General features: G+C 42.1%; 1 protein-coding gene across 1 annotated transcript; it reads right to left on the bottom strand.

Annotated features, from left to right (window-relative positions):
• Window positions 1–379: 379 nt before the first annotated feature.
• CNMD (chondromodulin) lies at window positions 380–25481 on the bottom strand. Its single transcript, XM_054586401.1, has 7 exons — window positions 25300–25481; window positions 24682–24822; window positions 19668–19808; window positions 13371–13484; window positions 8818–8971; window positions 4129–4295; window positions 380–865 (listed from the first exon to the last, which is right to left on the bottom strand). The coding sequence occupies exons 1-7, from the start codon at window positions 25369–25371 to the stop codon at window positions 650–652; spliced, it is 1005 nt and encodes a 334-aa protein (XP_054442376.1). The 5' UTR covers window positions 25372–25481; the 3' UTR covers window positions 380–649.
• Between the last annotated feature and the right edge of the window lie 351 nt (window positions 25482–25832).

Genomic DNA, 25832 nt, shown 5'->3' on the forward strand with positions numbered 1-25832 from the left:
TTATCTTTGACTGTTTTCCCTCTTTATCCTAATGCTCTTTTCCTGGAGGTGACTGTTAATATAGGGCAGCCACCTGTTAGTAAAATGCCAGCCACATACTATAGATCAAGAATTTCCCATGAGCTCCCACATTGAGGTTTATAATGTTTACTTTCATGTAAATTCCCTCAAGTGTCCTGTTTTTACTTTTTGTGTTTTTATCTGGGAACTCTGGGAGCACATTTGGAAGACTGGGAAGAACAATAAAGGTTAAGAACAACTGAGGAATTCTGTACAAGTAACAGAACAACTTAAATTAGTGATGATTAAAGGAAACTCCAGTGTACATGCAATCTTTGAAAAATTGTAAATTTTTCATGTTTATTTCAAAATAGCTTGGGAAGGAGGTCTTATAAGCAGGCCTATGGACAAAGCAAATAAAAAATAGCAAGTAATGAAAGTATGACATTTTAGACTACCTTTTCAGTACATTTGCACATATGGATAAAGTTCTGTAAAGCAATGGAGAAAGTTATTTTAAAAGTGTGAAGGGACGTCACGCAGACTGCATATAATACACTTTGTGGTCCCTTCAGCGTCAAGATGCTTTATTCTTTGGTTGTCTCTTGGGTTAATTCTTCCTTTACAGCACCTGGTATACAGAGTGACTTCACACTATGCCCAAGATGCGGGCCACCCACCAGCTACATGGCATGATAACTCTGCAGGCTGAACGGCAACCTTGATAATTATAGGGCCATGGATTATAGCCCCCCAGGGGTTCGCAGATCTTATGGCAATGGGTGTAGCTCCGCCTGCATTCTATACAGCAGATTCCTTCATGATCCAGTCTAGGGTCGAATGTCATGCCTTCCCCTTCCTGCTGCTGTGAAATAAAAGAATTATTTGTGTTTTCTTAATGAGAACGTTGTAACACATTTGTTTTAAAATAAGGTCCTGGATGTTTCACTACTATAAGAAATCTATAATTTTCTGTAAAGAGTTTTCAATCATAACCTTCAGAATTTCTTCGAACATCAAGGAATTTAGACCTACTAATCTGTCACTGGCAGGAAGTTTTTTTTTTTTAATGTTAAGGTGAAGTTTCTCCATGCTTTAGATGAGCTGTGGTTACCACTCAGTAGTGACTCATCTTGTTTTAAATAGGTAAACAAAAAGGAATCATGATTCAAAAGTAGCCCCTGCTAATTTTAAGTCAGTGGGAACACTGGTGCCTTCCTGTAGTAATGGCCTTCAGGTCTCCTGGGAGCATGTTTTGATCCTCATTGATGCAGGCTAACAGGTTGCTACCATAATTGCACTGGCAGAAAACACTGTTGAGTCATTTAGCTTCTGCTCTTACTTGAATACAAGGGGTCTGTATCACTCAGGAAAAGACACCGTATAATGTGTAAAAATTCCAGGCCTTAAACTACCTTCTAGTTTCTGGGCGCCTTACAGTTATATAAACACAAAATCATCAATGAAGTAAAAATTACCTACAGAACTGTTTTTACTATTGGAGAGATCACAGAACTGGAAGGAACTTGCCAAAACCCTGTCAAATTTACCTATGTGGCTTAACTATTTATAGATGTCTAGGGGTATAGTTTCTGTATCCTCTTTAATATGGTATTGAATTAACATCAGAATCCCTTATTGCTAAGTAAATCCTTTATTCAATGTAAGCCTCTTTCCCAGAGGTAGCTGGACTTAGGCAGGTACAGCACCAAACACAGGCTTGAGCAAAGTGAACTTAGCAACCTGGTCACCTTTTCTGGTATAAAAAAGTTCACTCAGTTTTTTTTCTTTCAGAGGGATATGGAGCTTTTTAGGAAAATTTCAAACATACTGGAAGTGAAGAAAATTGTATAGTGAGCATGACCTATATTTGACAGTTGTTAACCTATCAAATTTGCTTGATAAAATTCTGAAATGAATTTTTAAAATTGAACGTACTGTGACATTTGACCCATAAGTACACTAAAATGTACTTCCAAAATAAGAGTATTTTCCTCTACAACCACACTGCCATAACACCAAATTAACAGTTCCTTCATACCACCTGATACAACATAACGTTCAATTTTTGTCATCACAATATTTACTGTCTTACACCATTCTTTTGTTTTTTTCAGACTCCCTTTTTCTTTGCTATCTCTTGAAATAGGTTTATCTAGGACAAAAAACCACCTCATTAATAATCGTAGCTGACTCTTCGAGGCAGGGAGAGTCAAGCCTTGATTGAGACATTTCTTCATCTGAGGGTTCAGCAAATCTTGTTAGGATTAAAAAAAAATGGGAGGAAATACTAGGTGGTTGCTCTAAAACACTTCTTTAAAGAATTGTGAAGGACTGAGATCATGGGGAGGTGTTTCTGCTTAAAGGTGAACATGACATAAAGGGAAGAATGGGTGTAATTGGAGCTTTTAAGAGAACATGGATCGCTCAAGTTTGGAAGCCGGGTAGACAGAGTCGTCCTCCCTACCTGCAACGGGGCTGAGGCCCTTATCCCTTGAACCAGATTCAACTAACCCAGCCACTGGGGGGTTAAGCTACATTAAATTTTCTGTTTACCTATTCAGATTTTATTTCCTTTTTTATCCTTTGAGTTTTAGGGAGTGAAGTACTGTGGTGTCCTAAATATTCTGATGAACCTTGGATTATTTAAAAAATACTTTGTGCTCTAAATATTTCTAAAATATGTTAGTCTAAAATGATAAACTAGAAAATATATTTTCAACACATGAAACAGGATAGGCCTGAAAAGGTTACAAAGGAAAAAAATGCACAAATGACTTACCTGTGTATGTAAAGATTCTCGACCATACATGTAAATTAAAGACAGGCATGATAGAACAACCAAGAGACAATTTTTATACCCCAAAAAACTGGTAAAAGATTTTTTTAAAGTTTGAAAGTAAATGAGTCCTTTTATTACTATTTGAAGACATGTAGGTGGTATAATTCCTTGGAAGACAATTTGGTATTCTCTATTAAATTATAAAATTCCTATCCACCTTGACCCAGCAGACCTACAAGTCAGTGTTTATATTAGATATATTCCCTCAATTGATGGGTACTATGGGCCAAGCACTGTGCTAAGAGCTTCACCTCATTGATACCTTCACATAGCCATACTAAGCATGTGTGTACAAGGTTGTATTTGTAAACAGTAAAAGACAGGGAAATTTACATGTAGTTAAGTTTCTATGCATCTATCCACAGAATGTAATATGACTTGGACATTAAAATGAATGAGATAGGTCTATATAGGAGATATAGAACAATCTTCAAAATGCCGTATTATAACTGGGAAGCAAGGTACAGGAGTTTCATATGCTCTTGTGTTAAAATTGAGTGTGTGTGTATGTGTGTGTGTGAGAGAGAGAGATTATGCAAAAAAACTGGGCAAGTAGCTGATAATAGGTTGCTCTGGGGAGGGTGTTTGAGATGGAAGGGAAACTCACTATTCATTGTATGCCCTTATATTGTTTTTAAAAAATATATGCCATGTATTTTTTATTATAACCCTAGTTACAAATAAATACTTATTTTTCTACTTCTGCAAAGTGTAGTAATTCAAATAATATTTTGTGGAAGATTTTAGCATGTTACTGCCGTCCTTCCAAACACCATTTCTCAATGTTTCAGTCTAAAGTGTTTTATCTGTGTATGATTCTGTCTCCTGACTGGACTGAGAGTTCCTGAGGGCAGAAGTTCCTGTCTGTCTCTGTGCACAGGGCGGAGGAAAGCAGGTTCTCAACAAATGTCTGTTGAAGGAACGAATAAAGTGTATATAAAGGGTGGGGGAAAGAATACTTTCTGTTGCCCCTCGAGTACACTCTTGGAAACATTTTAAAATAAACTCTTGATATGAATTTGTCTTTGTAGATTTGTCTGTGACTCAAGAAAAGGAAAGCACAGAAAACAACTTTGAATAAGGGTTACAGCCAATCAGGATTTTACACTACAGAGGCAATGCTTAAGTGTTCTTATCCACATCTATAAACCTTGCAACAAACAAAGATGTATTTTTAAAATATTGAGTAAATGTCTCAGTTGAACTCTAAATGCTCGTTTGAAGCCTCAACTAGACACACACCACTTCAAATTCGTCTGAGCATGTCACACAAAACCAGTACGCACGTGGTAAGGGTTGTCTGGGTTGAAGGCTTCTGAATCCTGTTGAACACCGGGTCTGGTTTTGTTATTTGGTCTTCCAGGGCCTGGGTTGCCCCGTGGTCCGCTGTGTGGTCTTCTTGTAGTAGTTGTAAAAATTTGTGTTGCCAATTCTCTTTTCTCTCTCTGGATTTCTGCAAAAAACAAAACCCCTGCAAGTTAATTACTTGAATAATTATGGAAGTTCTATGTTTATCAGGGTGAAAAACATAAGGGCACCCAAACAGACTTAGCTAGATACCACTTAAATTTGCACTGATGATTTTTGTAATAATAAAGGAGGTTTTAGAGTCTTGGGTTAGTAGTTAAACTATAGGTAGCCAGAATTTGATTTCCTAACACTGACGCAAATATTGTAAGATAGCTGACAAAAATCCATCCGCAATACCCTGTTTTATTTACCTGCCCCTACTATAGGGGCTAAGAAAGTAATACATCACTCATTTCCCTAGCCTCCGTGATAATGAGGAGTGTGCAGATTAGACATTTCTGGCCAGTGAGACATAAGTAGAATATGCTAGTGCAGTTCTGGGAAAGCTTTTGCTTCTTTGGTAAATGGGGACAGATATGGCCTCCTATGTCTTGTCTTCCTTTCTTGAACATTGGCGTGATATCTGGATTATGAGAGCCAATTTATGACACTTAATGACCAGAAGTGATAGCACAAGGGTGATGAGCCAGCATGCTATGGGAAGAAAAATGGTATGCTAGAAAGAGAGATGATGATATCACTGAGTAGCTGATAATGCCAGAAACATCTCTCCAGACTTCTAGCTGTTTGGGGAAAAAAAATAAAAAAATCAATTCGTATTTGCTGAAACCACTGTTGATCAGATATTCTGTTACTTAGAGCCCCTTGCATCCTGAATGGAGTGACTACACATGTATACAACTTTACAATTTTCAGGGGATTTACTATCTTGACTGATTCTTTAAAAATCCTATGGGGTAGGAAAAAGCAGATACTTTTATAATAAGGTCATCAGGTTCCAGAAAGACCAAGATCACAGAATGGGCGGCAGATACAGGAGCTGAAGGTGAACTCTAACTTCCAACCCAGTGCTCTAGCTCACCACACTGCCTGAGGCATCCACCGCATGGCCTACGACTACTGAGTAATAATGGAAAATACCACACAGCGTGGACTCTGGTGTCTGTCTGAGCCTCAGCTTCTTCATCTGTAAAATGGGGGTGATAATACTATTTAATTCCCAAAGTAGTGATAGAATTAATGAGCAATTTGTGTGTAAGGGTGTTAGCATAGTGTTTGACCCATAAGTACACTAAAATGTACTTCCCAAATGTTAGGTTATTTGAGAGAACTTGTTACTTACAAGAACTTAGACATGCTTTATAGCTGCAGACAGCTGCTTGGTTTCTGAAGCATGGTTGGAGAGGAATCAGGGAGAACTGGATTCAAATCTCAACTCCTTTTAACTAATGACCTCAGGTAAGTTATTTAATCTCTGTGAACCTTAGTTTGTTCATCCATAAAATGGGAATATTAGGAGTTACCCAGACAGTTGTTGGTAAAGATTAAACATGGAAAAATGTAAAGCTTTAGAACAGTGCCTGGCACAGACTCAGAGCTCAGCAGACATCAGCTCTCGCCCTTCTCTCTGACCTTGTCTAGCTGCCACTCACAGTGTCTCTAATAATACAACCATGTGACGCTGATGACCTGCAAATTTCAAGATCCTAGGGTAAGGGTGGCTCAGCCCCCTGGAGTCGGGGGTTTAGGATTAGGTGGTGGGGAGCTGAGCATCCTTAGAAGAGGTTTTATTTTTTAAAATTTATTCTAAAATATGACCACATTCATGAGGGATTGGAAAAAATCCATTTCAAAAATTTATTTTAAATTATAATGGAAAGTATTATATTAGCTTCCAGTGTACAACATAGTGATTCAACGTTTATATGAGGGAGGACTCAAAAAATCTAGAATTTATTTGTAAAAAATTGTGTATTTATTCTTACATGTTTAAACTTCAATCACCTTTAAAGTACTCTCCATTGATGCAATACACCTACTGAGATGTTTTTCCCATGCTCAAAACAGTTTATAAATGCACCAATTTTGAGGCCTTTGAAGTGCTTCTGCCATTTTTTGTTTTATTTCTCCCACATCAGCAAAACATCTCCCTTTGAGGACTTTTTTTATCCGGGGAAACAAAATGAAAGTTGCTCAGGGCGAGATTGGGTGAATGGGTAGGGTGGGGTATGGGGGTCATGCCATTTTTTGTCAAAAACTGCTGAACACTCAGCAGCCCAATGTGGGGAGGTGCGCTTGTAAATCACCCATCATGAAACAGGCAAACAGTTTGACAGAGTCTTAAAAAAAAAATTTCACTGAAACCAAACGCAGCTTCTTACAACAATCCCAGCTGATACACAGATACAGATGGGTTCTTGGAACACTCACCTAGTGACAGAAACCTGTATTACAAAGGGCCCACCCTCCGGAAGATAATTTAGGTTTTTTGGGGTCTGCTCTTTACCTTGTATACAAAGTAATCTCCACAATAAATCTAGTAACGATTTATCACTGTACAGAGTTAATACATAAAAATCTCTTATTTTTAATGTCTGCTATTCCATTGTATGGCTATATCAACATTGATTTAATTCTTTTCATATCTGGAGGGCATTTAGGTGATTTCTACTTCTCTTTTGTTGGATATAGTGTGCATAATTCTTGTATGGATGTTGTAACGATTGAATACTTACAATGTGATCATGCTGTTGGGCTGTGAGGGGCCATGACACATCTTGGATGTAGGAAACAAGCCCTTTCCCAAGGTACTCATGCTATCATTAATCCTGGCACTACCAACAGCACTTTGTCTTCCCAAATCCCCCTCCACCCCGTCCTACTGTTATATTATCATAGCATGTTGCATCTTGCCAAGTTAATTTTATTTTATTTTTGTGTTTATTGCTGTCTCCTATTGCGACAATGTAAAATACCTGAGAGCTCGGATTCTTGTCTATTTTGTTCACGAATGCATTCCAAGTGCTTGGAACAAGTAAATGGCACATAATAAATGTGTCAATAAATGTTGAATGAATGAATGGATGAATGAGTGAATGAATGAATGAACTCTCTGGGTGAGAGGCTTGTCATCAAACAGAAAGTGCTTAGGGAGAGCTATTATTCATGGGAACAGAGTTGCAGACTTTTGTCCCTGATTGGAAAAGGTGACAAGGTATTGGAGAAGTAGTTCCGGGGTAGTGGAAAGCAAGAAGGCCTATTCCGTGTGGAGGCAGGTGGGGAACTGAAAGCAAGAGCTTGGCAAGTAGCCAGAGAATCGTGCGTTTCGACCCCCTGCTGGGCAGCAGGATGGCAACCGCCAACTGTCTATCTGGCAGCCCGTTGCCCGCCCCCTGCAGCTGAGACAGACACTGCTCCTGGTGTCCTTTCCCCCTGAGCCTGCATGTGGCCTCAGGACCCTTCTTGACCCATTCTCCCAGGCAACCCTTGCCAGTGGCATATAAATTCAATCCTGTTTGTCATGCCTGGGCTGGAAAGTAACCATCTTATTCAAGCTCTGGGACATAATACAACTTGCAAACTGTAGGTAAGTTACCCAGGGCGGAATCAGAAGTCTGGACTTTCTAAGCCTGACAAGGGTTTTAAAAGAAATTGTGATAAAATATACATAAAATTTACCATTTTAACCATTTTGAGGGTACAGTTCAGGGGCATAAAGTACATTCATATTACTAGGCAACCATCTATCTCCAGGATATTTTTCATCTCACAAAACTGAGACTCTACCCATTAACAATAACTTCCCATTACCTCTCCCCTCATCCCCATTTGGTTTTAATGTCTGTATTTTTTTTTTTAATTCCCATGCTGTTCTCTCTTGGTGTTCAATAAAATCTTTCAGAAAACATAGCCTGAGCTGTGCAAGGAAAAGGCCTATTTTCCACACTTGAGTCGGAGCTACAGTGGGCCCGTGGGAGGCCAGAGGGGTGACTGCGGTGGGAACCAAGAGTGAAGGCAGCCCTGGGGAGTGGGAGCGGGAGCGCCATCAATAAAAATGGGGAAGGGCAGCTTGCCCGGGTCACCTGCCTTGCACCACCCGGAAAGAGCTAGAAGGTGTGTTCCAACCTCGCTCGGAACCTCAGAGGCCTTTCATTTATTTTCACAGAACTTGAAGGCTGATACTTAAGCCATGAACTTAAAGAATTTCAACCTATGCCCACAGCCACAGGAGCTTGTGGCTGTCCCATAATTCTAGGTTTGAACATAATAAAGATTTGGCGGTATCATAGCTTCTTACTCCCTTGATTCTATGCCTTAGGAATAAAAAAAAAAAAAAGTAAAATTGGAAAATGCAAATAACTGAGATGAAGGGGCAGAGCAGAAAGAAGTGGGAGCATCATCGATAAAAACCACAGGTACTTTGGTGGTTTCTGACTCCCTGGTCTGCTCCCTGTTAACTTGACACAATGTCCCTTCCCAGCAACCTTGGTGGCCATCATTCTCTTCCTCTCTGATCTCTCATGCTGGTTGCTGAGACACTGTGCCACTGCATCCTGTGTCCTCATTGATCTTCCATGTCACGGCTCAGGCCTGTGGAGGGGCTCCCAGGAAACTCACATGGACAGAGAGAATCCCAAGCAGCATTACGAGAATTTAAACGTTACCTTTTGGATATGTTGGTTTAAGCCAGAAAATAGGAAGGTCACCACAGAGTTCTATGACTTTAGAACTCAAGAAGCTATTGTCCTTCACGGGCTGGTTTCCAGCTACCCAGATAAGAGAATTTTCTTCATACTTAACTGGCATGATCTTGCCTTCCTGTAAATGAAAATGAAATGCATTGAGCAAGAAGGCAGTGGAACATGCAGTGTATTAAGATTCATGTGTGGGTAAAAGATTACTTCACTTTGTAAAAGTTAACAAAAATTCTGTGGGTATTCATATATGCCCCCCTCCCCACCACACACACACACACACACTTGAAGGTTCTAATCTCTTCCCTTTGTAGCTCTCTTCACAATATTCAGTGCCCGCTCCTCACACCTGCCGTGGGAAAGCTGGGATGTGTGAATATGAGTGTCCTGAGTAGAAGTGAAAATTACTTGATACCAACTTTGAGCTTTAGATTAATGTGATGTTTTTGATCAAAGATGTTTTTGAGGAAAAGCGATTGAATGGCCCTGGAATTGTACAAAGGATAGAGGAACCCTCCATTTGAAGCGAAAATCCTTTGGGCTTTTATACTGAACAACAATGGAAAAAGCCAGTGATTGGTTCTTTAATGTCTTAAGTTCAAAGTATTATTTAACATAAACCATTTCTACATCTCCCAGCTATCACAAAACATATTTCAGATGTTTTTTGCATCAAGCACACCACTGAGATTTCAAAGCTAAACCCTGGATTTTCTTCTACAGCACGATGCTGAGAATGGTTTGATAACCCAGGAGACAAATTTATTTTGCCAGGTGGTTCCTTTCATGTATTTATTAGTTTGCAATAGTTTGAAGAAATTAAAATGTTTTCTCTTTATTTTTAGCTAAAGCAGCACTTCATTTATGCTTTCTCCCCGAGGCTTATGGCTGCATTAGAACAACTCAAAGTTATTGGAGAAGCGAGCACTCAGGTAACCCACTTATTTATCTTAAATTAAATGGCTCTATCCAGGAAATGAATGCTCTTTGGGTATAATAGCTTTTTAAAGTTATACAAAACTGATGAAAAATTTATAAGAGCAAGCAGTGCATAAATCTGCCCCATCATAATCTAAAGTGTGTGGGAACAGAGTGGGGTGATAGGTATAATGCATATCTATGCATCCTACGAGCTAGGAATGCTAACAAGCTTGTGGCACAGACTTTCAGTTGCCTATCTAGTCTCATTTCTTCCTCCCTTTCCTTGCAGCACCATCCTTCTTTTGTTTGAGGCAGCAATGTGCCCAGTCCCAGGAGAGACACTTGGTTTCTCAGACTCTCCAGAAGCTATGGGTGCCAGTGTGACCAGTTCTAGACAATGAGATCCATGCCAAAGGATATTGGGGGGCTGAGAAGACTTCCGCTTTTTCTGATCAGTGGGAAATCAAGATTGGCACTGCTCAGCCTCTTCCTGACTTCCTTACTTGAGTGTACAGTTGATGTTTGGAGCTGGAAGGAAAGGCCAAAAACATCAGAGATGCTGGCCACTGAGCAAATGCCTGTAGCTGCCTACCTCCACCTTGCTTACCGTGGAGAAAACAGAGCCGTATTTGTTTTGGTCACTCTAAGAGTAGTTTTCTGTTACTGACAACCAAACACATTCCCGATTAACACCAACATAGTGTCTGAATTGGGTTTTGTCCATCAGAGGATTCACCATGTACAATATAAACAACTGAAACCCAAGAAAAATAATCTACTCCTTCGGCCTAAGAATCAGAAGCAGACAAAAATTTAAATACAAAGTATTCACCACAGGGAATTATTCCTGTATTCAAAAAATTATTTTGTTTGTTTACTTTCAGAAGAGGAGAAGGGAAAGAGAAAGAAAGGGAAACACCAGTGAGTTTCTCTTGCATGCCCTCTACTGGGGACCTGGCCTGCAACCCAGGCATGTGCTCTGACTGGGAATCGAACTGGTGACCTTTTGGTTTGCAGGCCTGCACTCATCCACTGAGCCACACCAGCCAGGCAAAAAATTATTTTGAATCATTATTTTAATTGGTGAAAAATTGAATATACCTTAGTATTCAAAAACAAACAACTTTTAATATTACAATCATATGATGACATATAATACATCCATTCTAATCTACATTTTAGAAGAACTAAAGTTAATGAAAATAATAAGAATGTGCAATGCTACATAAATTCAATTATGAAAAAAGCCCTAGCTGGCATGGCTCAGTGGATTGAGTGCCGACCTGCGAACAAAAGCTTTGCTTGTTCAATTCGCAGTCGGGGCACATGCCTGGGTTGCAGGCCAGGTCTCTAGCAGGGAGCACATAAGAGGCAACCACACACACATTGATGTTTTTCTCCCTCTCTTTCTCACTCCCTTCCCCTCTCTCTAAAAATAAATAAATAAATAAATAAATAAATAAAATCTTTTTAAAAATTAAAAAAAAAAAGAATATCATGCATACTTGCACATGAAGAAAATTCACCAAAATGCTAACATTAGCTACCTGTGGATTATGCAATTGTGAGTGATTTTCTTCTCCATTCTTTTATGTATTTCCCAAATTTTCTACAATGACAAAGTACTCTTTTTAAAAATGAGAAAAAAATGTTCTTTTTTTTTTTTTTAGAAGAATTGTTTTTAAGAAACCCAGAATATATACTGCAAACACCTGATTAGCTCTTGGTCAGCTCTGGTTGGAGAGATGGTGCTTGTGGAAGGCAGGAAAGAATGGGTTCCATGTCTACTTATAGGAAAAAATTCATAACAGAAACTGAGTGATAAGACTAAAAAAAAAATGGTAATGCAGTAAGAGCAGGTCAAGGGTCAAGACAAAGGAGGTCTTAGTCTCCTTGTTATACTCTGTACTGTGGGTTCACAGTGAGAGAGCGCGGCCTTCCGTTCTGAAGGGCACAGCTCCTGAGGAACAGACTGGAACAGGATAAGCAGAGAATGACCAGAATGACCGGAGCCATGAAGGTCTGGAAACTTCTCACAGGATGAATGGCTGCGGAAACTGGGAGTAGGGAAAAAAAAAACAACTCACTGGTTTGTTTTTAGCTTTTGTTTTGTTTTGTGTTTTGAGATACCTTCCGCTGCTGCTCCTCTGAGGACAAACAATCAGGTAGTTTCCAGGCACCTTTGCTTACCCTTATTTTTTCTCATTTGCCTTGAGGGAGCTGATGCTGGCTTCACCTCCCTCTTGGGGAGACTGAAAGGACCAAAGGTGATCATAATAAAATTAATAATTATAGCAGCAGACATCTACTCATTATCTAGTAGGTTCCAGGGCCATAGGGACAATACATATACTCCTAGTTTGTAGATGACAAAACTGAGGCTCACAGAGTTGAAGCCCCATCCACAGCCAGTGTCAGAGCTGGAATTTGAACCTACATTTTTCTAACTCCAAAGTCCATTTTCTTTCCACCAGACACTGCCACAACTCAGATGGACGACGATAATGAATACAACCATTTTGTAAGCCCCCCAAGTATCAAATAAGTGTAAGATATTTTGTTAAATGTGTCTTCAGAACTTTATGTGCAGTTCTTAAAATAAATGTATATAAAGTCAAGCTCAAAGGCAAGTTATTAATAAATGGGAGAGTTATGATTTTTTTTAAAAAACTTCACAAATTTGACATATAGAAGAGAAATTTGGTACATCCTGAGTAGCTAGCTTCATTGGGTTGCACGTGGACCAATGGGAAAAAATTGTAGGGGGAGCGATCGCAGCTCAATGTAGGGCAAAACATTTAGAACTGCCTCCCATGAAGTTGCCTGACACATAGGTAAGGGAGCAAGACACCCTGTGGCAACTTCTCCGCAGAGGCTGCGTGGGATTTTCAGGAGGAATTCCCACACTGAGTGGAACTGAGGCTAGCACTCTCCCAAGGCCCCTCTGATTCAAAGTCCTTTATGTTGTCCTAATCACTGATAAGGTAGTTCCCTGTCCTCAGGCAAACATGGGTCATGTGAGACCAAGCCCCTTTAAACACTTTAAAATAAAGGAAAATACCCTATGATCTCATCTGTAAGTGGAATCTAATCAACAAAACAAACAAGCAAGGAAAATATAACCAGCAGCATTGAAAGAAAAAAGGAACAGACAATACCAAGAGGGAAAGAGGGAGGGGAGTGATGGAGAAAAGAAGGGGAAGGGTCAAATCAAGGAACGTTTACAAAGGACCCATGGACAAAGCCACCGTGGGGAAGGGTTGAGGGTGGGAGGTGAAGGTGGGTGGGACAGGGGAAAGTGGTGGCGGGAAAATGGAGACAAATGTATCTGAACAATAAAAAAAACAAATTAAAAAAATCATGTTTATATTTAGTAAAAATTATATATATCTTGTTTTCCAAAACCTTTAAATATGCTACATAATGTAAGAATCATTTAGAAATAGCCAGAAGGACCAAAATAGTTTACATTCCTTTAGCAGAGAAGAACTAGAATTTATGCTCTGGTCTCAAACCTTCCCAGGAACTAGAGACAGAAAGGGTTGTGCCTTCAAACAATGTCTGCCAAACCCTCTTGCTGTCTGGAGCCTGCTAGTACCCACCAGCTCGGAGGAGATGCTCTGCTTGGCCGCGGTGCCCACCTCAGGAACGCGAGCCTTCATCTGCGCTTTGATGTAGCACTTCTCTCCTCCAGCAAAACGAATTCCTGTGATACCCTAGGAAATGAAATAAATGTTCGTCCATCCATTTATCCACCCGTCCATTTCTTCAATGTATTGTGTATCTACCGCAAGCCAGGTACTGTTTCAGGTACTGTGTATAGGGATGAACAAAACAGATGCAATCTGCCGTCCTGGAGTGCAACTTTCAGTGTTATTAACCAAAATATAAAAATTGAGGTAAAGTCAGGTGGTGCTAACTGCTACGGAGAAAATAAAGCAGAGTGGGAGACGGGAATCCCGGGGATGGTGCTTCTGTCAGTGTGCTCAGGGGGGACTCTGCCAGGGGTAGAATTTGGACGGAGACAGAGCATGTGACTGCTCCATCTCTCCCTCAAGCTCAGGTGAAAGGCCTTCACTTCTATGCAGCTCTCTCTGACCATCCCAGGCTAAGGGGGCTCCTCTGCCTCAGACGTCTGTTGGCCCCTGCCTCCCAACATCTTTATCTCTCCTTGGACTCCCCATGTTTATAATGTGCAGCCAGCTGCTCCTTGTCAATGTCCTCAGTTAAGCTTCTTGGGATCACTGTCTGAATCTTTTGCATTTTAGTGATCCCACGAAGATTCTCAAACGATGTTGATCCAGTGAATTAATTCCATAAATTCCTATTTTTCCTAAATTACCAAGCTGTGTAAATGGTAAAGCTTTCTACAACACCAGGAGCTGAACTCTGCTCCTAGGCCTTACCGGAGGACAGAGATGATTGGTTTACGTCCCCTGTGAGAAGGAAACCGTGCGTCCTCTCTCCCACGCCTGGGGACCATCCTCAAGGGGACACTCAGCCTCAGGCTCCAGCCCCGGGAGACAGCCCAGCGCTGATTCCGCCCTCGGAGCCTGTCAGGCACAGCAGTGCATTCTGTCCCTGGAGGATCGATGTTCACCGTGCTGGTTAGCTTCACAACTAGTGAGTGGCCAAAACAGTGTTAAAGGTCTACAGATTTTGTGCTATAATAATGTACATAACAACACAAATCTGGGCATCTCAACTTTTCAATATTCTGTTGAGACAAATGTCGGGAAGATGAGAATCTGTTCCTATGTCAATGCCGAGGAGGGGGAAAGAAAAGCATTTAGAAATCCAGGGGCCCTGGTTCAGGATTCAGCCATCTTCAATGAAGAAATAAGTTGGGTGTAAATCATGCGTGCGAATATTCATGGGAAGTTATACCAGGTGGAATCTCAGAGCCAGGAGCCCTATAAAAGTGGGCAGGTGACAGACAGGAGAACAGAGAAGGAAAGGCTCATTCTTCCTAAAGCTCCTCATGGATTTGCCGTGCGGCCTAATTGGCCATGTGTGCACATGTAACACATTTCACTTATTTCTCCCAGTACCACCTCTCACCCAGAGAGAGGTGGTGGCATTACGCCCACTTTACAGAGGAAACTGTAGAGGTTTCCGGCTCACTGCACCAAAGTCATCTGGAGAGAATTTAAAAACACAGGTGCCCGGGCCTCTCCCCAGAGATTCCCATGTAATTGGTCTGGAGAGACACTGGTATGCTTAAATCTCCCCATGTGTTTATAATGTACAGCCAGCTTGAGGACCACCAATTTAGGGGGAAAGGAACTTGTTCAGGGTAATAAAGTTTTTAAATAACTAAAACCACCTGCTATATACCAAATGCTCAGGTCCCTCTCCCACCCCAAATTCCTATGTATTTCAACATACGTGGTAGTATTTGGAGGTGATTAAGTCATAAGGGCGAAGCCTCATAAATGATATCAGTGCCCTTACAAAAGGGATCCCAGAGAGCCCCCTTGTCCCTTGTGCTATGTGAGGACACAGTGAGAAGACAGCCCTCTGTGAATCAGAAAGCAGGCCCTCACTAGACACCCATTCTGCCAGCGCCTCCTCTTGGACTTTCTGGCTTCCAGAACTGTGAGAAACAAATTTCTGTTTAGAAGTCACCTAGTTATGGTAATTTTGTTACAGCAGCTTGAGTGAACTAAGACACTATCTTTGGATCCAAGTTTCTTCTATACCAGTGGCTCACACTTTCTCTTGCATGAAATGCACCAGGAAGCCTTGTTTAATGAAACTTGGAGTGTTGGGTCCCACCCCCCGAAATTCTGATTCAGTAGGTCTGGAATAGGGCTAACCTGCATTTCTAACAAGCTGTTAGGTGATGCTGCTGCGGGTGGTCTAAAGAATGCACTCTGACAACCACTGCTCTCTATCGTGCTATGTCCTGCTCTTATTCTGTGTGTTAATCTAGGGCTCATGGTTTGAAAAACAGAAGGCAGGAATGGGAGATTACTACCCCATTATGTGATCTGTTCTCTTAACTTCAAATCCTCATGTCCTCTGAATGTGAGATGCAAGGGAGGAAACACCATATAATCATTACTGTATCCCCAAAAGAGAGGGCTGATTCTATTGAAGGATTCACAGCCTGCATTGTGAATCGAGTATTGAGTTAGTTCTGACTGTCTGTATGGTGCAAAGAGAACCGAAACACCCTAGGGATGGGTCCTATAGGAAGGAATTCACACATAATAACCACCGTGCCTAGTTAAAAATCCACATCAAGCAGTCAGATATATTAAGAGATTAAACAAAGGGAACAAAAAAACCACAAGAATGTCAGGCAAACCTTTTGTTTTTACAAACAAATTAGGCCTTAAAAGCTGGTGATAATGAAGAAATTTGCTAACAAAGATAATGAGTGAATAGTCCAATGACCTAACATTCTTTAAAGATTTAGGTACTCTCATTTTAGTCATGTATTTTTTTCTTTCTAGGGGATCGCATCTATTTCTCTGGCTTAAACTAGAAGTTCCCAAGAAGTGTAAAGGGTCCTACCTCCAAGAGGGCACTACAGCAATCTTTGAGGGAGTTTTTGTTGTCACAAAGATTGGCAGCTCTCCTGGCCCTCAGTGGACATGGCCCAAGGATGCTGGTCCCAAAAAGCCTGCAAAGGTCCTGAAGAACTAACTGCCTTGGCTGCTGGGTGGGACAGCCAAGTCTGATTGGAAGTATCTGTGCCTAGAAACTAACACAGTTTCACACATAAACACAAAGTGATTTTTGGCATAGTTTGAATGTACAATGATTTTCCAAGGAAGGCAATTACTGCAAAAATTGAGAGACAATGGCACTTTTATTCACTGTTTGAAAAAAAAATTACCTGGTATATAATTTGCCAACACACACTTAGGCCTACCTGCATTTTTAGCTGTGCTGCTGACAGAGATTCAACTACGGGAGCAAAAATATAACTTTCAGTTTATTTTTCCTTTATGGGGGCCATCTTGATTTTTGAAATCAATAACCTACCTACTAGGTAGGTTATGCTATCTTCTTTTTCCCTCTAGCTTTTTAAATAAAAAATTTCAAATATACGCAGTTAAAAGAGTTGTACAGTACACATCCATATATACCCACCAGTTTATTCTATCTTGATTTTTAACCAAGATTTTTGTTATATGAACAGGTCATTAGGTCTGAGAGGATTGGTGTAAATCAACAACACTGCTGCTTTCAAGGGTATAACTTTCTAGAATGTAACACACACTATGAACAAACCCCGTTTTTGTACTCCTCAGGGTATTGACAAAGACTCCTTGACCCAACTCTTGTCAGGCTCCTCGGAGTCCTCCTTTCAAACAGGCCCAGACCCTGGGCTCTGTCTTGGCCCACTTACTCCAATTTTGCAAGAATCCTGCTGAGTCAGCCTTGGTCTGACCACTCTCAGTATCTGATCACCTTGGCCTACTTTAGCAAAACTCCTTTTAGGTCAGTTTAGCAAAGAACTACTCTATCTGTTAGTAATATTCCATCCACCAGCACTCCCAGTCTGGCTATAAATCCCTGTTTTTCTTTATTGTATTCAGAGTTGAGCCCAATCTCTCTCCTCTACTATGAAACCCCACTACAATAGCTCTCCTTGAATAAAACCAACCTTACCTTTTTTAACAAGTGTCCTGAATCACTTTTTCTTTAACAATGTAGAGCCAGGAGCCCTTTGTTCAATGCTATTCCCTCTCAGAAGGTTCTTTTTACCATCAGTTCTACTAAAATCTTGGTGGGGTCGTGGGTTAGCAGGGAGACTGTTCGCTTGCAATTCGGAACCTTTTCTAATCTGGTCCTACCTGTGTCTCCATTCTCTCCCCCACCTTCAGCCACATTGGGCTACTTAGAACTGCAGAGCAAGCCTGTGAATTTGTATTCAGTGTTCTTCCCTGGGCCAGGGAAAGCACTCCCTCACCCCTACTTTTCTGCAAGTTGAAATCCTAATCATTCTTCCAGACCTGACTCAACTGTCATCTGCTCTGTAAAACCTGCTCCAACTCCCTGACCAGCAGCAACGGCCTCCCTCTGTGCGCCACTGCGCTCTGTCCACACTCCGTCACTGTGTTTCCTGGCTGACCTGAGCCGCTTCCCTGCGGATGTCTGCCCCCTGGTCTGGCCTGGGAGGTCCCTGAGCGGGGAGAAGGCGTGTCTTTCATCTTTGCATCCCCCATGCTGATCGCCATTCCTCGCACACTGTAGGCCCCAATAAACACTTCTTGAATTTGGTTTAAAATATAGGGGAATTATGCAGTTACCATAATGGCAGATTCATGCGTTTTCAAAGTCCAGGCTTGTTTAAACCCATAGCAGCTTCTATCCATTAAAAAAAAAAATTTCTACTCACCAGTTCTGACTCAGAGTAATGTGGAAACTATCAAAGAGAATTGATCAGTTTATAAAATATTTGTGGCCCTTTTGGCCTAGGAGAACAAAACACAATCAATACCATTATTAGAACCAAAGGATTATAAAACAGATATATAGGTTTGGGATTAAAATACTTTAAAAGTATATACCCAATATTCGTGAGATATACTCTTCTTGATATAGATGGATATTTTTTATTCATCTGCGTAGCTACCTTTGCACATCTTGGTATTTTGGCACATCATAGGTATTCAGTTTTGTTTTGGATCGAGTGATATATATGTGGGAGTCATGTTTTATAATTTTATATTGAGCAGTGCAAAGAAAAATTCTTTTACCTTGTCTTGCGTCTTGCAGTAAAAACTTTTAATAGGTCCAGAGGAATCATCCTTGAGCATTGACCAGAACCATTTGCGAAGCAACGACTAATTCAAATGCAGCTGGGCACATACAGGGCTGCAGAGCCCATCCCCCGGGCAGGGACCACTGAACGTAGGCAGTCCTCCTCCTCATCAAATAGTATCCGCCATCCCCATGGCTCTAATGCTAGCATCTGCTTGGTTTTCAAAAGGGTTTGTGAAGTGTGTTAGGTATCAATAAGGAAAGTTCTTTTATTCGAATGAAAAGCATCTCTAGTTTTTCTCATCAATCAAAAGAAGATGGGTCATGAGATGTTTGTGGGCCAATAAATGCTCAGAAAAGACATTATTTTTAAGTACTTTTTTTTTCATTATGAAGGTTCACCTACTCCAGTTACAAGTTTAACAGGGGAGCACAAATAGTGATACCTCTTCCTTATCTTAGAACACGAGAAAGAAGATATTTATGTTGGCCAACAGGAGAGTAGGCCTGGAGTGACATTTGGTTTGCAGACATACACTGAAGCCCGGATGCCTAGCTTAAGGTCTCGAATTGCCTGTAAACTGAATTTTTGAAAACAAACATATCTGCCTTTTTCAAAGGAGACTAGAATGTATCCATAATAAGCAGTAGTCAGAAAACATGATATAATAGGGAGATTTCTCCATGCTAATTTTCTAGGTTAAATGAGAAACCTAAAAAATTAAGAAAAGTATATACCCAGATCTGAACGGTATTTGATGAGATTATTAGGTATGAAAATCTCCCTCTTCTCTGTAAGTTCACAAAAAGATTGTAAGTTCACAAAAAGACTTTGCAACACTCTGGGATAGTTTGAGTATTTTATTCACTGTGTTATAGAAAGCTGCTTGGAAAGAAATAGCTCTTTTGTGCCTTTCTGCCAAGAATTTACATGGTTCCAAGAGCCTATTCTTTTCAATGCCAAGGGGTTGTTTTCCTCATTTAAAAATATTAAAAACAAAGAGTGACCTTTTCTCAGAGAGAATCTGCTGGGTGACATCCGTGGAATGGCGGCACTGTGCTTGGCCGTAGAAACAGTTACCATTTGGATATGTGTGAGAAATGCGGCCTCTCTTTGAGTTAGAGAAGTCTTCCAGGCTTGCCTGGGTAAACTCTCTAAACGCATGAAATATACTTACATTCTGGAAATCATTAATTTCAACTGCTTCTTCAGCTCCACTTCCCATTTTAAAAGTCTCCACGTTGTTTCCAGCATCTATTTCCATGGACCCGTCTTGTAGTTTCCCATTGATACTCATGGTGTAATGGACATTGTAAATCTGGAAGTGAACGTAAGAGAAGTGACTCTTTCCTCTTGGGGCAATTCAGGGATTATCTTTTGACGTGCAGTGTATAAGGTAACTTTCATATTTGTCAGAGATACACCGAATCACCCTGGAGAGTAATTAATATATTGTTATATGAGCACTTCATCCACATACCAATCACTTAGTACAATGATTTCTTTAAAAGTACCTTAAAAATAAAAGTAAAACCTTTGATAGTCTCTGATACTAACTCAGATAGCCTAGTTATTCTCAATCCTGGCTGTGTATAGAAGCATCTGGGTGGAATCTTCAGCTACTATGACTGGGTTATCAGTCAAATTAGAACCTACGAGTTTGGAGCTTGGGCATAGATCTTTCTCTTTTTAAAAGGGCAATTCTACCACGTGGCTGGAGTTGAGACCTGTTGATGGATATATGGAAATTGACATGGCAGAGGGCTAACTGGGCATTAACTGAACAAGTCTGCAGAGGCACCTCTATTTGAAAGGTTTTAAAAACCTTTTGGTTAAGATTTGGCATGGAATGTGGTATATAGTAAGGGCTGCAGACAGGGCTGGGATTGCCTGACATACAGCAGCATTTGCAGAGAGCAAGGTCAATGTGCCCATCTGTTTCAGCTCAGAATGGGAGTTACTCATTTTAATGACTGTGGGACAGGCATGGGGTTGTAGGGCATTTTGTTATGAGATGTGCAGGGTGAAAAAGGAGGGAGGCTTGGCACTGTTAGAAGGGAACTGGTCCAGGAGCCAGAAGACAGGTGGCCATTCCACTTATCCCTGGGTCTTGGGAGTGGCCTTGAGTGTAAAATGAAGAAGTTGGACCTCATAGGTGGTTTTTCATTTATGTTTTTAGAGACAGAGGTGGCCCAGAGGTGAGGGTGGCCGAGCAGGTGGGACTGTGAGTCTCCTTTCTCCCCTGTCCACCTCCAATTTAAGGAGAGTGGCTCAGCTTCTATTTTACATATTGGATTTGAGTAAAAGCTAGAGAAAAATTCTGCCATTCAATACATATTTTTAAAAGTTTACCACTAAATTAGATGGTTCGAAGCACTCTCTTGGTTTAGACAGCTTGTCGGTGCACTAGTTTAAAAGTAATTCACACGCTGCTCCTGCTCAGTGTGCTGCTGCCCTGCTAGAACTTTTTCTGAGTTGTGGAATATTATAGATGGGTTTTTTTTTTCTTTTCTTCTTACTTTTTCTGATTTAGAGAGAGATATATCTTATATATACTATATCTCATATGATCTATAATATATAAATTCTTTAAAGAGGAAAGAATGAGAAGTGATGAAAGACATTTACTACTTAGTGTCAGAACAATAGGTCAGAACCACAAATAGCTCAGATTCAATTCAAGTCTGATTTTCTCCCTCATTATGAAGAATGAGACATGGACAAACACTGGATAAGGATGTTGTTATTGGATCATTACTTGTAGAAAACTCATTATTACAAGACCCATAGGGCATGATTTTATTTCATCAGTGGAGATGTAGAAATGGCTTTGCTAGCCAGTACCTTTTCGGGCTACAGCCTTCATTTGGTGGAACAGAAGATGACCCGCGTGCTAGCTCAGCTCGACTGCGTGTCGGTGCCCCTCCTTCTGCTGAAGTTCGATTCCTGTAGTGTACCGTCTCCCAAGCTAGCCTGAGCCTAAGATCCACTTCTAGGGGTTCTGACTTAGAGCAGGAGCAGAGCCCACCAACGGTTTCACTTTGCAACACAGGTGGTCTGTACGATCAGCCCAGTTTGGGAAACCTGTTTTCTTTGGCTGAGCCAGTGCTTTGCGCAGGTGAGGTTTAGAGAGCAGACTCTGTTTCGTCCCTGAGCTCCCCGAGCAGCTCCTATTCATATGGGTTAATTACCACCGTCAACAAGAGCTTGGCAGACAACACCTGCCTGAGTTCCTGCTGGCTCAGTGTCCTTCACTCGGGCTACAAGAGGCTCTTTTTTTATTTTTATTTTTGAAAGCATAAGCTTTCACTAGTGAAGCAATGCAAAATTTAAGAAATGAATGGTTTCCACCTTTCTAGCAGGTCTAAAGCAGACAAGATTGTGACTCTGGAGGAACGGCTTACGGCCCTAATTTCACTTTCTTTCACCACCGCCTGTTGTCACCTTCCTTCCCACAAAAGCTCCCTGACTACGCATGGGTTTTGCATCCTGTCTACTGTAGCTCCAGCCTGTCTTCTGCAAGCAGCACCTGTCCTGCGTGGCAGCAGCGGGAGGTCTGCGCCCTCCTGAAGCGATGGGGGCACTGGTGGTAAACAGACTGAAATGATTTTCAAAGCGCTGGGCCCGGAGCTCGGAAGGAGGCTGGGCTGATGGAGCAGTAATCACATTATTTCCTCTAAAGTGATGGAGCTGCTGGCACCTAAGGCTATTTCTATCCAAGTACAGCAAAGTTATTATTTGCCAAAATTCTGCTCAGTATGGTGCCTTTTACAGCCAAGGATATTTGCTAATGAGTTTCTAATAAAGCCTGGATTCTCTAAGATTGATTACATAATATTTAGGACAATGTCTAGAAAAATCAGCCTGAGAAAAAAAGCCCCCGGCAGTGATCGCATCCCCCATCCCACAGGTGAGGGTTGTCAGTTAGCTCACATTGGTGAGAATTTCCCATCTTTCAATGCCTTGTTCCATGTACAATAATGTGGCTGAAGCACTGCCTCAGTATTTGAGCCCAGTCACTTGTCCCCAATTATTAGCACTTGGATGCTTCATAGTCCTTCAGCTGACTTCCAGCAAACCTGTCCTCAGGGGATTTACCCATATGGAACGGATGGGAGGTGAATCACAGCTAGGTAAGCCCATATGGAGGATCAGAGGAACGGATAACCCCCAAAGAGTGGGCAGTCCATTTGGTTGGGGATACCTTTCTGTTTGACAGAGACTTACCTGTTTTGATTATGTTTTGTTTGGGCTACTTTGGCTTGTGTTCAGGGAAAGCAGACCTGTGCATGTGTTGGGCATAGATGGTGCCAAATTTGCTCTATTTAGTATTTTATGATTTGTTTTATAGACTTAAGTAATATGGGTCAGCACTGAATATTTTGGGAGTTTAAAAAAAAAACTATCAGAGTGTTCTTCATTCTCCTTCCTATATAGGAAATAGCAATAACTTTGATTGTTGACAATAAAATGTGATTCACTAGTCCTCTGTATTCTTAGAATTTAATACTGCTTTCTTGAACCAGGTAACCAACCATCTTGCGGGAGAGTAAAAGATATGAAAAAAGAAGGCTGGCTATTCAGTGTGATCTTTCAATCCCTCTTTTTAGAAGCTTGTCAGTTAGCTGTGTTTTCCTTGAATTATTAAATGCCAAATAGTATTCATTTTAATATATATCATGACCAAAATCTTTGCCAAAAAAAAGAGCAAAGCTATTTTTATCCCCAAGTGACCTGTAGCACTGAGGTTTTGTCATCTAAAAGGTAGCATTCGCATTCGATTACCATACAATTTCCCAAGGGGTGACGATCTAAAGCCTGCTATGAATGGAGATGTAGATATTGAAATTGTTCCCATGTTCATTTACTGCTTTCAAATATGAGCATCTGGCCCAGCTTCCATATTTAAAATACAAATACATTAAGGCACTTTTCAAATATACACAAAATACTGTGCAATTCTGATCTTACAAATGGGTGCTTGTAAATTTGATATAGTCTCTAAAACAGATTCAACACTAAATGGCATGCTTATCTACATTAAGTATTTGAGTTAAAAATACAAATTAGGCAGTGACTGCAGAAGATGTTATGTGTAAAATGGCTGAATTGCTTTCGGCACCATTTTCTCTAAGTACTGGCATTCGTTCCTGCTTTGAATTTCATGGTGGGAGAAAGGGGGGAAAACAGCAGTCACAGATCCTCTGAGGGTAGTGATTAAGAAATAGCCCTTTGTGTGTATCCTAGAGATGGAATTCTTTTCCATTAGTCCAAATAAGCTTATGCCAGGCCTACCATGGTCATCAAGATAAAGTGCCCCCCTTTCCAAAGGTGGACAAAATTCAGAATATTTAGAGAACACACTGGAATCCTGCCCAGTCAGGTTAGAAGCGCTTTTTATACTCCTTGAGGTCCATAGAGCTTTACGATAAATAGTTGCAAAGAAAGAAAGTAGGACAGCAGTTAGTGAAACATTTACCATTAAATCACATGTGACTAGGCCAGAATGGATTTTTAAAGAGATTTGCCACTTTTAAGGAAGTCACCGTTCCCCTCCTCCTCACCCCACCTTAGAGAGGGAGGAAAAAAAAGAGCATTCCTGAATAGGTCACATGCAAAAAATAAGCAAGCAAAAACTCCAGGAAGGTTAAATTCCTTCCCAACACTGGGTCTAGATACTTTTACACTTTGTCCCAGGTTTTTAAATTCACAGCCTTTCTCAGCTGAGACAGGTCTTATAGTTCATTTAGTTCCATTTCTTCCCCGAGAAGGAGTAAACTGAGGCCAGAGAGGTGACCTGCTTTTTCCAAGGTCACACAACTGCTCAGGGGTAGCGCCGGGCTGAGATCTGCTGAAAAGGGCTTTCCTTGAACCTTCCACTGCATTTTCCCTCTATTTTGCTCCTCTACGTTTTAATACTGTCTCTTAAAACCCTGACTTGCTTTTCTGCAAAGTGTCCTGTGAGCCAAAAGCCGCGCAGTGCAGTTGGAAGGAAAAAGGCAGAAAGTGCCCGGGGAGGCGCCTAGAGGAAGCAGATGCTGGGGGTGGAGGGCTTGCCCACAGCCCAGAACGGTCTAGCTCTTTGGCTCCGCCTAGCGGGCAACATGCGGGTGACAGGGAGGACCCCACGCACCAGGTGCGCCCCTGGGTCCTGCGCACCTCCCCGCCCTGCGCACCCTCTCTGGACTTACCTGATTGTCACTTCCCTTCCAGAAGTAGAAGGCCCCGATGGCTCCGAAGAGCAGCAGCATCGCCCCCGAAATGAGGACCACAGCTCCGACCTTGAGCAGCCGTGCGGGGCTGGAGGGCTTAACGGTCACTGTGGCGTACGCCTGCGGGCGGGGACCGGCGGGGACGGGTCACGTCTGCGCCGCCCGCACCCCGCGATCCCCGCGCAGCGCCCCAGGGACTAGGGGTAGGGGTGGGAAACGGCTCGCCCTGAGTCCCTTTGGGCTCCCCCTTTTGCTGCGCTCCCTCTCGCGGGTCCCTGGCACTGAAGCGTGGATGTACTTTTCACGGTGCAGGGTCATCGCCCCGTTGATCTGCACTCCCCGCCGGCCACAGGACGCCCCCTCCTGAGTCCCTTCCACCATCTCCTTCACACCCGTCTGTGGATCTGGTGGCTCTGGCACACGAACACGCGTGGGGTGTCGCTCTCCACATTTGGGCGCCCCGACTTGCTCTCACCTTCCACATTCGGTGGCACAAATCCCTGACGCCCGACAGTGGATCCAGACCCTTACTCGAAGCTCGGGCCCTGCGTGTGGACTAACCCGGCAGCTGGACTGGGGATCCCGGGCGGTACTCACCCGCGAACTCCGAAGCTCGACGTCGTCAGGCCCTACCAGGGCGATAGGAACTTTGTCAGAGGTCTCTGTCATGGCTGCGGCCAAAGGAGCAAGACACTGGGAGGCTCCGCGCACGCCCTAGGTTCTGTCTTGCTGCCCCGACGTGCAAGGCTTTTCAGCTCCTCACAAGCCCTTACACACGAAGCCCTGCTCCGCCCGGGCCAACCCAGCGGTCCCCACCCCTTCCCGAGCCTCACCTCCCTCCTCCCTTTCCTCTCCAGCCCGGAGCAGCGGTGTGAGCTCGTCCTACTCTCAGGACACACCTTCTCTCTTTCTTGCCTACTGACCACCCCTTCTTCCCACCCCTCTCCCACCCCCGCGGAAAAAAAACATCCTGGTAAACCTGACTGTGTCACGTGTGGGGGTGGGGGTCGGAGTGAGGTGGGTGGGTAGACCAGGATGCTGACCCCAAGAAATGCTAAATTGCCAGGACTCTTTCTACCATCCAAGGATCTCTTAAAATGTCAGAGGACTCTACTGTCTCCCCCGGCTGG

The sequence above is a fragment of the Pteronotus mesoamericanus genome, unplaced genomic scaffold (genome assembly GCF_021234165.1).
Source record: "Pteronotus mesoamericanus isolate MK-2021 breed Mesoamerican mustached bat unplaced genomic scaffold, CSHL_Meso_final contig_94, whole genome shotgun sequence".
NCBI lineage: Eukaryota > Metazoa > Chordata > Mammalia > Chiroptera > Mormoopidae > Pteronotus > Pteronotus mesoamericanus.